The sequence below is a fragment of the Zootoca vivipara genome, chromosome 2, assembly GCF_965207765.1.
Source record: "Zootoca vivipara chromosome 2, rZooViv2.hap1.1, whole genome shotgun sequence".
In the NCBI taxonomy this organism is placed as follows: domain Eukaryota; kingdom Metazoa; phylum Chordata; class Lepidosauria; order Squamata; family Lacertidae; genus Zootoca; species Zootoca vivipara.
Genome location: NC_142584.1, coordinates 114253957 through 114265202, shown reverse-complemented (window position 1 = coordinate 114265202; position 11246 = coordinate 114253957). Strand labels below are relative to the sequence as shown.

Sequence of the window (11246 nt, the reverse complement as noted above, 5' to 3'; positions counted from 1 at the left end):
GGAGGTGCAACGCGGAAGTGGGAGGGGCTTCCTCCCCTTCTTGCCCTGCCCCCTGTGGGAAAGTAGGAAGTGGCCTCGGTGGGTCGGGTGGCATCTCTGCCAGGGGAGCTTCTGGGCGCGTGGAAGGAGCAGCCTTTGGGGAGGGGGGCAGAAAAAGGCTGCAGGGTTGGGGAGCCCCCTCCCCTCTTTATCACCTCCCTCTCCCCCAGGGCTTGAGAGCGCAAGAGACGCCCTGCTGGATCAGGTCCTGGATGCACGCAGCCCGAGCCTACCTCGCAGGGTTGTAGCGAGGACGGAATGAGGAGGGGGTGAGTCTCGTTGGACGCCTTGGGGGTCCCTGGAGGAAAGGTGAGAGGTACACTAGTGGGCAAAATTGTGGAAACCTTTTGGGGAAAATGTACAGGTGAAACTCGGAAAATTAGAATATCGTCGAAAAGTGCATTTATTTCAGTAACGCAATTTAAAAGTTACAGGTAGGTAGCTGTGTTGGTCTGACGTAGTCGAAACAAAAAATAAAAAAATCCTTCCAGTGGCACCTTAGAGACCAACTAAGTTTGTCATAGGTATGAGCTTTCGTGTGCATGCACACTTCTTCAGATACCAATTTAAAAGGTGAAACCAATATATGAGATAGATGCATGACATGCAAAGCAAGATATGTCAAGCCTTTATTTGTTGTAATTGTAATTATTTGTCGTTAGGCGGGTCAATTATAAATGGAATGTAATTGTTGTTGTTGTTTAGTCATTTAGTCGTGTCCGCCTCTTCGTGACCCCATGGACGATAGCACACCAGGCACTCCTGTCTTGCACTGCCTCCCGCAGTTTGGTCAAACTCATGTTCATAGCTTTGAGAACACTGTCCAACCATCTCGTCCTCTGTCGTCCCCTTCTCCTAGTGCCCTCCATCTTTCCCAACATCAGGGTCTTTTCTAGGGAGTCTTCTCTTCTCATGAGGTGGCCAAAGTATTGGAGCCTCAGCTTCAGGATCTGTCCTCCCAGTGAGCACTCAGGGCTGATTTCCTTCAGAATGGATAGGTTTGATCTTCTTGCAGTCCATGAGACTCTCAAGAGTCTCCTCCAGCACCATAATTCAAAAGCATCAATTCTTCGGCGATCAGAATTGATGGAATGTAATTAATGAAATGTAATAGTGATGCTTATTTTTGTTTATTTTTGTATTATTGTAACCACCTTTTTTTTGGAGTACTACAATAAAATTGTATATCAATGGGAAGATAACTGCAGGTTTCATATCGATTGCTACTGAAATCTTTGTCCAGTGGATTTGCACATATCAATGTGGATTGTGTGGTTTTTTGTTTTACAGTTCAGATAAAGAAAAGGAGCATCTTTTCACCATTCCATTCCAAGAAATGCAGACTTGGGAAAAGGACTCTGGCCCAGACCTCTGTGCCCAGGTGGTAGCCCTAGCTGAGGATTTCCTCCTGAGACGGCAAGAGCCTAACGGAGAGGCACAAAACGTAAGGGTACTTTGGGCGATACCGAGAGACTGTATTATGAATACAGTCTTGTTACAGCAGAGGTCTCAGAGCGGTTTGCAGCATATTTAAAAGCATGAGCATATGAGCAAAAGCTGTATTGTAAACACATGGAATAGAATGATTTCTGCAGAGAAAGTATGTGCTACGGCCCTCCTTGTTTAAAGTAACAGCTTAATATTCAGAATAATAGGCCTCCTCCTTCTTTTCCCTCCACTCCAGGCGCCTGAGCTCTCAGAGAAGAATCTTTTGGATTCCAAGAAGGCACAGGAAGACAAGCAGGCAGAGGTGGTGGAAGAATATGATGGGGAGACTGCCTTATTAGGTAAAGACACCCAAGTGTTGGCGACAAATTATAGCAAATGTAAGGAGTATTTTGCAGTATCTGCTTCAAAATGATCATTTTTTGTTACTCGCTTATTTTAAAAACGTACCTAAGGACAAGATAAATCTGTTATTTCATATGCTACTAGCAGTGACAATGCTATATGGAAAATACTGTCATGTGGGGTGGGGCAGGGATTCCTGCATATTAGAGAATGGCATATTAAGCTTTGGGAAGTGAGCACTTCGAGCAAAATGTGCTGGACTCTGCGGGTTAAATATGGAGGAAAGGTGGTGAAACAAACATGAACACAATTGGTGAAAGTTTAGAGGACCATGGAATAGCAAACATGGGGCAATTAACTAACATGCGTTTACAGTTTTATGAGAAAGTATATGGTTTCACGCAAAAGAATTCTTATATTGATAGTTCTTGGAGGCTCAAATTTTTAATTTGGGAGGTTATTAAATTATCATCACGTACTAATGGGGTTGTTAAACTTATCAAGGATGCAATCTGTTCTTACTGTTGCAAGTTGTACTTGTATCAACAAATGAAAATGGCACGGGGGAAGTTAAAGCAAAAAATAATACAGACTTCTAAGGTCAAATAGTTGCACGTCGGGAGAATATTTTTTTAAAAAAGGCTCTCTTACACACCCACACATACATTGAAAGCCATATAATTCCACTTTAAACAGCCATAGTTTCCCTCAAGGAATCCTGGGAATTGTAGTTTGATAAGGGAGCTGGGAGTTGTTAGGAGACACACACACCCCGTTCCTGTTCACAGAGCTAACAATGTAATCCCTTTTGCTAGGGAACTGCAATAATTACAACTCTGTAAGGGGAATAGGAACCTCTCCTGACAACACTTGGCATCCTTAATATACTACAGTTCCCAGGATTCTCTGGGGGAAGCCATGGCTGTTTAAATTGGTATGTTACTGCTGCAAATGTATTGGGCAGACGGGACCGCACAGTTTCTTTTCTTTTCTGCACAGCGCTAGGCAAGCCCCGGCAACCAGCTGATTGTTGTTGATTGTAAAGCACTTTGTACAGGGTTTTTGGAAGGGTCAGTCGCATTCAGCTCTGCCCCACGCCAGGTGCAAAGCAGGTGGGTGTGATTTGTCCGAAACGGCCATGCATACCAGATGAGTCTCCAAGGCTGGCTTAATGACTAATAATAATAATAATAATAATAATAATATTCTCGGTAGTGGGGCCCGCCCTGTGAAACGCCCTCACATCAGATGTCAAGGAAATAAACAACTATCTAACTTTTAGAAGACACCTGAAGGCAACCCTGTTTAGGGACGTTTTTAATGTTTGATGTTTTATTGTTTTTAATATTCTGTTGGGAGCTGCCCAGAATGGCTGGGGAGGCCTGGACAGATGGGCAGGGTATAAGTAATAAATTTAACAACAACAACAACAATATCATTATCATCATCTTTTGTTTGGTCTTGGCCACCTCTTTCTCTCTCTCTCTGATTTGAAGTTTGACTCATCCAACGATTCTCTTTTTGTTCCACAAGTTGACGAGTCCGACAGCGAAAACGAAGAGGGGGTCCTCCCAGCAGAAAGACCCGAGCGCAGAAACCCCACCCGGATATCGTTGGAAGAAGTCATCCTCGGGAAGCTTTTCCCAGTGGAAGAAGGGCCTCCCGGCAACGTGCCCACGACAGACTTTGCCACGGAGAAGCCGTTTGAGTGCTCCGAGTGCGGGAAGCACTTCTCTACCAGCTCCCACCTCATCAACCACAAGCGCGTCCACACAGGGGAGAAGCCCTACAAGTGCTTGAGCTGCGGGAAAAGCTTCACGGAGCGAGGCAACCTCTTGAAGCACCAGAGGACCCACACGGGCGAGAAGCCCTACGGATGTTCCGACTGCGGGAAAGCCTTTGGCATCAGCTCTCAGCTGATCAGCCACAAGCGAGTGCACACGGGGGAGAAGCCCTACGAGTGCTCGGACTGCGGGAAGAGTTTCTGCACGAGCTCGCAGCTCGTGCGCCACAGCCGGGTCCACACGGGCGAGAAGCCATACGAGTGCTCCGCCTGCGGGAAAACCTTCAGCCAGAGGTCATACCTCGTGGGGCACGAGAGGACGCACACGGGCGAGAAGCCCTTCGAGTGCTCGCAGTGCGGGAAGTGGTTCTCGCACCGCTCCGACCGCCTGAGGCACGAGAAGATCCACACGGGCGAGAAGCCCCACAAGTGCGCCGACTGCGGGAAGGGCTTCAACCAGAAGGGCTCCCTTGTCACGCACCAGAGGACCCACACGGGGGAGAAGCCCTTCGAGTGCTCTGAGTGTGGGAAGAGCTTCAACGATCGGGGTTACCTTATCACACACCGGAGAACCCATACAGGGGAGAAGCCCTACGAGTGCCTGGACTGCGGGAAGAGCTTCAGCCGCACGTCCCACCTGACCGTGCATAAAAAGACACATGGGAGGGAGAGGCCGTAGCCGGATCAGGAGGTGGGGGGAAAGAGAAGACAAACGAACACACACATTTGAGTGTCCTTTGGGAAGGGGGCAAAAACCTGCCCCTCTCACAGCAGCCTTTTCCATCTTGGTATCCACAAGATGTTGCTATTTATTTGATTCCGTACCCACTGTTTACCATAAGGTCCGAGGGCAGGTTAGAGCAACTAAAAAATAAAACTCCAAACTCCTATTAGCCACAGCAAGTAGAGACAATGGGCAGGAATGATGGGAGCCGGAGTTCAGCATCTGGGGAGCATCCAGTTGAGGGACACTATGCATACTTTTATAAACCTCAGTATTCATGCCCCTTCTTGGACTTATTTCTTCTCCCTTATACGCATACACAAAGACACCCCATCCGGAATTATCAGGCTCTTCCCCCTGCTCTAAAACATCTTTTGTCACCTAGTGTTTCTTAAACTTGGGTCTCCAGCTGGTCAGGGATAATGGGAGTTGTAGTCAAACAACAGCTGGGGGATCCAAGTTTGAGAAACACTGGACCCCCTAAAAATGGTTGAATTTCTCCCCATTTTGTCTTCTGCCATGGAAACCACCATCACCTTTCTCTCTCACATATATAAACAGAACTTGAAAGATCCACAGCTCGTCATCTGAGCTCTTGGAAATCTGCAATATTCCCCCGTAATCTCAAGTGATAATATAAGCAGCTGTGTCCAGGCAGCTTGTCGTGGAGTCAGCATAATTTGCCAATTTCGCTTCTGCACATTTTCTGTCTTGATCTCGACCGATATTACCTGCCCTGCACAAGGCGGCATGGGCTGTTCTAGAAACAAGGATGTATAATAAAAGTTAGATGTGATGCATGCATGCTTATTGACCGAAGGGTTTGTGTTAAACGTGGGGGCGTATCTCATTAAAGCCCGGATCTGCCCTATACAGTGGTACCTCGTGCTACAGATGCTTCAGGTTACAGACTCCGCTAACCCAGAAATAGTACCGCAGGTTAAGAACTTTGCTTCAGGATGAGAACAGAAATCGCAGTGCGGCGGCAGCGGGAGGCCCTATTAACTAAAGTGGTACCTCAGGTTAAGAACAGTTTCAGGTTAAGAACGGACCTCCAGAACGAATTACTGTAAGTTCTTAACCTGAGGTACCACTGTACATTTAAAGACGTATCTTGATACTTGAAACAGCCATGGCTTCCCTCAAAGGATCCTAAGAAATGCCATTTTGTTAACGGTGCTGAAAGTTGTTGGAAAGCAGGTGGGGAGATCAACATGAAAAAGAGCCTTGGTGAGGGTTGGTGGCAATACATTTCTCCCGACCATCTCCAGCCCCTTGGAAAATCCTAAACTACAAATATTAAAATATGTGCATATATACTCCTGAAAACCGGAAAGGAAATACTCTGACACAGAGGGAGAGAGCTGGTTGAAGTAAGGTGGGAAAATACTGTACTGTGGGAATTCCTACAGGGCTGATTGCTATTTTTCCACTCTTCTATCACATTGTCTAAGGTGGGGCTGGTAGAGTTGGACTTTTTTCATTCCCTCATAGGGAAATTTCATGGGGCTCACATGGCACCAGAGGCAAAAATACAAATTTGTATGCAGAGCAACATACAGATTTAGTTTCTACACCCACCTACCCCTCTGTGCTCCATCTCAACAAGAGAGAGACATTAATCATAAAGTTTAAGGCCATATATTACATCCAGGCAAAAAACCAAAACACCATTCAAGGTCACAGAGCCTGGGGACACTGGGTGTTGGGTGGGTGGGTGGGGAAAGTTCAAAGGGCCGAAGAGAAGAGTCTGGAGGGCTGCTTTTTACTCCCAGGGCCAGAGGTTGAAAAGGCAGGTAGCATACATAAACTCGTAGAAATCTATGGCTCAGGCTGGGCAAGGCAGAACCAAACACAGAAGCTGGAAGATGCAATGCACCCATTTGATTCTAAAGAGTTTTATTCAGAGCTATATTCTTCGGAAAATGCAAGTGAAGACAATGGTTTTTATATAGTGCTGACATGGATAAAAGCCAGATGGGGGTTTCAGCGACCAGAAGGATTAAGAGGGAGGAGATGATCTTGGGAGATATTTCAATAATTTTGAAGCAGTTGCAAGATAACCAACCTCTGAAAAGGCTCGTGAGAACGTTAAAGATACTCTGCTGCAGCGGCATATGGAAAAAGCTTTTTCTTAAAAATAAAAAATAAAAAAACCGGGTTCAGCAAACTGGCTAGCTTCCAGAAACCTGCATGGGAAAGAAAACAAAAGAGCATCATAATGATTTGCTAAAAGAGAGAGAGAGAGAATATACAAACACATCTTTCTAATATCGGCATAAAAATATTTGAAAGGATCCTTTCCACAAGTAATAAAATACCTGCTCCTAAAACAGTTTTAGATTAATGTCCACAGCTATGTGAATGCCACGTTTATTTAAAAAACAAAATGAAACACAGATTTATGCATTTTGGAAATCTAATTTCTAAACTGGCCTCCACAGTCACTTACGGAGCCATTGTTAAAATCGTGTTTATGGAAGACAATCTTACTCAGCTACGAGTGATCGCCAAAGAAGAAGAAGAAGAAATTATCATGTAATGTGGTCTTAACTTGCATAACTTATTCTGTATTTTATATACGGTATATATCTTTGCTTCGGCCACCTCCATACCACACATATAAAGCACCATGATATTATTTTAAATAGCCATGGCTTCCCCCAAAGTATTCTGGGAATTGTAGTTTGTTAAGGGTGCAGAAGTTTGTTAGGAGACTCTTATTCCCCTCAGAGAACTATTATTCTCAGAGTGGTTTGACAATCCCTATTCACAGGGAAATCTGGGAACTGTAGCTCTGTGTAAGGGGAATAGGGATCTAACAACCCTTAGCAAACTACAACTCCCATAATCATTTGTGCCACTGGAGACACAAGTCAGGGACTGCACTGTTGACCTGAGAGCACTGCTTATATACCCGCAGGTCCCACTTACTGAACACACGGCATTCCCTGGAAATCATTCGTTAAGCGAGTGTTTGCATAAGAAGTCCATGATTTCCATTGATTCCTATGAGGATATTTCTAACTGGGGATTTGTACAATCTCTCTCTGTGGTTCCTTTCTGATATGGCTGCAGCCAACCAGCAAAAAAGACAAAAAGAAAAACAAATTTGTCTGATCTCTCCTGCTCCCCGATTTTTCTATCTCCCTCCCTCTCTGCATGCTTTCTGCCCCAAAATGGCTGCCATTGACCAGCAAAGCACAAGGAAGAAAGGAAGTGGGCAAAGTCTGGATATTCAAATATTTGAATCTGCAGGTTTAGGCATTATTATTTACGCTCTGATAAGTGAATTTTCTAAGAGTGAGTGGGTGGATAGCATACCTGTATCTATACTACTTTAACAAAATTTGACAGTACTGCCGGATTGCGTTGATTATAAATACAAAGGAAAAAGTGTAATATATGAACATATAATTACTACAGTGGAACCTCGGTTTACGAACACTTCGGTTTACGAACGCTGCGGACCCATCTGGAACGGATTAATTCACTTTCCATTACTTTGATTGGGAAAGTTCGCTTCAGTTTATGAACGCTTCAGTTTATGAACAGACTTCCGGAACCAATTACACCCATGCTTCGGGTTAAGTACGCTTCAGGTTGAGTACTCTGCGGACCCGTCTGGAACGGATTAATCCACTTTCCATTACTTTCAATGGGAAAGTTCGCTTCAGTTTATGAACGCTTCAGTTTATGAACAGACTTCCGGAACCAATTGTGTTCATAAACCAAGGTACCACTGTATATGAAAGGGAATAAGTTGTCAATTTTATTATGCTGTCAATTCTATGAAGTTGTATTCAGAGCAGACCCATGGAAATGAATGGAGTTACGTTAGTCATGTCCATTGTTTTCAGTCAGTCTACTCTGAATAAGCTGGAGACAACCCTCTGGTGTTCAATGAAGCTATTCGTTTTTACAGCTTTGTCGTTCTTTCCATCTCCTTATTCTTCTTGTTTCTAACAGCATATTCTTTCTGAATACAGTGGTACCTCAGTTTTCGAACGTAATCCATTCCGGAAGACCGTTCGGTTTCCGAAACATTTGAAAACCGAGGTGCCAAGGGCGGTCTGCAGTTTCAATGGAGAAAATGGAAAAAATGCAGCAGAAGCCGTTCAACGTCTGAGGCGTGTTTGAAAACTGAAGCATTTACTTCCAGGTTTTTGGTGTTCGAAAACTGAAACGTTCGGCTTCCGAGACGTTCAAAAACCGAAGTAGCACTGTATGCCGAAACAAATCAGAATGTTTGGGAGGCAAAGGTGCATTAGAAAAGGAGGCCCTACTTCTATACATTTATTCTGCTTAAACAGTATGCTAATAAACATTAATAAACATCTCTCCAGAGTTTATTAATGAAATCAATTGGACAAGGGTGACCAGCAGGTTCCTAAGAGAGAAGGTGGTTTTTAAGATATCTGAGGGATTTCAAGGTAATAAAGCAGCATTTTTTAATGGGGTCTGGGAATTATTACGATTTACTGTGCTTATATCCCATTCTCCTGGTGGGATATTGCAGCTTCTCCACTCTTCCTCACCCCCATTTTATCCTTGCAACATGGAGGATAAACTAAGGAGGAGGAACTGGCCTATCGTCATACAGGAAACTCCATGGACGGACCAGGGATTTGATCCTTGGTCTTCCTGGTCCTCATACAAAACTCCAGGCTCCACAACACGCTGGCTGTTCCTTGTCTTACCCAAGTGCAGCATCCCGACGTTTCCTGCTCTATACAGCGGTGGTCAAAATAATGGCATTGCAATCCAAGCTCATCTGGAACAATCAAAGAGTGTTATGAATAAGAAAGATGTCATCTACACAGCCCAGCCAAGGAAAGGCAGCTTTGGCATATCCAGACTTGGGTGTGGTTTAAGTTTAAGGCTCTCATCTGCATTACCACTTTAAAAGGTAAAGGACCCTGGACCGTTAAGTCCAGCCAAAGACAGCTATTGGGTTGCGGCGCTCATCTCGCTTTTCAGGCCGAGGGAGCCGGCATTTGTCCACAGACAGCTTTCTGGGTCATGTGGCCAACTGCTTCTGGCGCAACAGGAAACTGTGATGGAAGCCAGAGCACACAGAAATGCTGTTTACCTATTTATCTACTTGAGCTGGTGTGCTTTCGAATTGCTAGGTTGGCAGGAGCTGGGACAGAGAAATGTGAGCTCACCCTGTCATGGGGATTCGAACCGCCAACCTTCCGATTGGCAAGCCCAAGAGGCTCAGTGGTTTAGACCACAGTGCCACCCGCGTCCACCACTTTAAGCAGTCATGGCTTCCCCCAAAGGATCCTGGGAACTGAGGTGCTGAGGATTGTTAGGAGACCCTCCGTTCCAATCCCATAACTCCATTTCCCAGGGTGGCTAAACAATCAGTCCTTCTTCCCAGGGAATTCTGGGAATTGTCACTCTTTATCAGAATTCTCCCCAGGCCATGCACTTTCTCCCCAAGCCTCCCTCTTGCTGATCCTGCTTTGTACCCCTCCGAGCATCTCCTTGAACTCTGATAACAGCTCCAGAGAGGAGCTGGCTGCATAAAACTCGCTGGCTGAGCAAAGGTAACACTTCATTGGCTGGCCCCGCCCACTCCTGTCATGTGGCCCCAGCAGATTCCCCGTAAAGGAATGAAAAAGGTCCTTCTCCAATTTCTGTCATAGAGGAAATAACGACGCATTGTAATTAAAAGCTGCTCTCAGCAAAGCAAAATGAGAGCTCTTCCTTACCACGGCAGTGCTAATTTCCTCCACGGTGAGCTCTGTAGATTCAGCAATGAAGCCTGAAATGTACAAAAATAAATTGGTACAGTGTTTTTATTCACGGGGAGTGGGGAGACCATGAAAGGGGCAGGTGGGGGAACAACGAGGAGGATGTTGGCATGTCATGTTCTGAGATGGTTGTTGTTGTTGTTGTCATGTCATGTTCTGAGATGGTTGTTGTTGTTGTTGTTGTTGTTATTATTATTATTATTATTTGAATTTATATACCGCCCCATACCCAGAGGTCTCAGGGCGGTTTGCAGAAAAGGTCAACATAAAAACCACAATATACTGTATAATCAAAATAAAAACAATAACCCAATAACCGCCCCCCCCCAAAAAAAACCAAAGAGCCACATTTTAAAAGGGCATATAGAATGGTTAAAAAGGAGGCTGAGTTATGGGCTGTTCCTTGCTCGGCATGTTGCCAGAGATTATGACAAGACAGAAGTACTGTTTTTGGGAGACAGGGGATGGGCAGGTGGGGGGGACTCCCTATAGTCAGGGCCGGCTCTAGGTAGAGTCCCGGTGGCGCGGTGCGCCAGGGCGCCGGGCCAGTAGGCGGGGCGCTGCGCGGCAAAGCTGCGGGGAAACCATGCTGCACCCTGCGAGGGCGGGGGCACCGGAGCGATCTCCGCCCCTCAGCGCCAGGGCGCCTGACCTGCTCGAGACTGCCCTGTCCCTAGTCCTGAATGGGATAACTGTGCCCCTGAAGGACCAGGTGTGCAGCTTGGGAGTCATTTTGGACTCACAGCTGTCAATGGAGGCGCAGGTCAGTGCTGTATCCAGGGCAGCTGTCTACCAGCTCCATCTGGTACGCAGGGTCTAGAATGCGGCAGCTAGACTGGTGACTGGGAGCAGCCACTGAGACCACCAGTGAAACCAGTAGCTTTCACTGGTTTTGAAAGACCTACATTGGCTCCCAGTACATTTCTGAGCACAATTCAAAGTGTTGGTGCTGACCTTTAAAGCCCTAAACGGCCTCGGCCCAGCATACCTGAAGAAGCGTCTCCACCCCCATCATCCAGCCCGGGCACTGAGGTCCAGCTCCAAGGGCCTTCTGGCAGTTCCCTCACTATGAGAAGTGAGGTTACAAAGAACCAGGCAGAGGGCCTTCTCGGTGGTGGCACCTGCCCTGTGGAACGCCCTCCCATCA

At 46.0% G+C, this 11246-nt stretch overlaps 2 protein-coding genes across 9 annotated transcripts in view; one reads left to right on the top strand and one right to left on the bottom strand.

Moving 5' to 3' along the window:
* The first annotated feature begins 43 nt into the window (after positions 1-43).
* Positions 44-5133, top strand: LOC118081321 (uncharacterized). Of its 2 annotated transcripts, none has more exons than XM_035107789.3 (4): positions 44-308; positions 1330-1483; positions 1724-1826; positions 3364-5133. In XM_035107789.3, the coding sequence occupies exons 1-4, from the start codon at positions 298-300 to the stop codon at positions 4290-4292; spliced, it is 1197 nt and encodes a 398-aa protein (XP_034963680.1). In that variant the 5' UTR covers positions 44-297; the 3' UTR covers positions 4293-5133. The 2 variants fall into 2 exon arrangements, with proteins under 2 accessions (XP_034963680.1, XP_034963681.1); XM_035107790.3 differs by having other exon boundaries at positions 44-348.
* A 1086-nt stretch (positions 5134-6219) lies between these two features.
* The window catches only part of LOC118081122 (uncharacterized), a 31515-nt gene continuing 26488 nt past the window's right edge, over positions 6220-11246 (bottom strand). For all 7 annotated transcript variants that reach the window (XM_035107325.3, XM_035107321.3, XM_035107322.3 and 4 more), the window contains 3 exons: positions 10058-10110; positions 9038-9111; positions 6220-6526 (listed from right to left, as the gene is read on the bottom strand). In XM_035107325.3, the coding sequence (XP_034963216.1) occupies positions 9067-9111; positions 10058-10110 (98 nt within the window). In that variant the 3' untranslated portion in view covers positions 6220-6526; positions 9038-9066. The remainder of the gene's footprint in view (positions 6527-9037; positions 9112-10057; positions 10111-11246) is intronic.

What these genes read in the sequence shown, in the direction of transcription:
- LOC118081321 (XM_035107789.3), top strand. An exon ending in CTAACGGAGAGGCACAAAAC is followed by an intron (nt 1,484 to 1,723) that starts GTAAGGGTACTT and finishes CCTCCACTCCAG; the next exon opens with GCGCCTGAGCTCTCAGAGAA. An exon ending in TGGGGAGACTGCCTTATTAG is followed by an intron (nt 1,827 to 3,363) that starts GTAAAGACACCC and finishes TTGTTCCACAAG; the next exon opens with TTGACGAGTCCGACAGCGAA.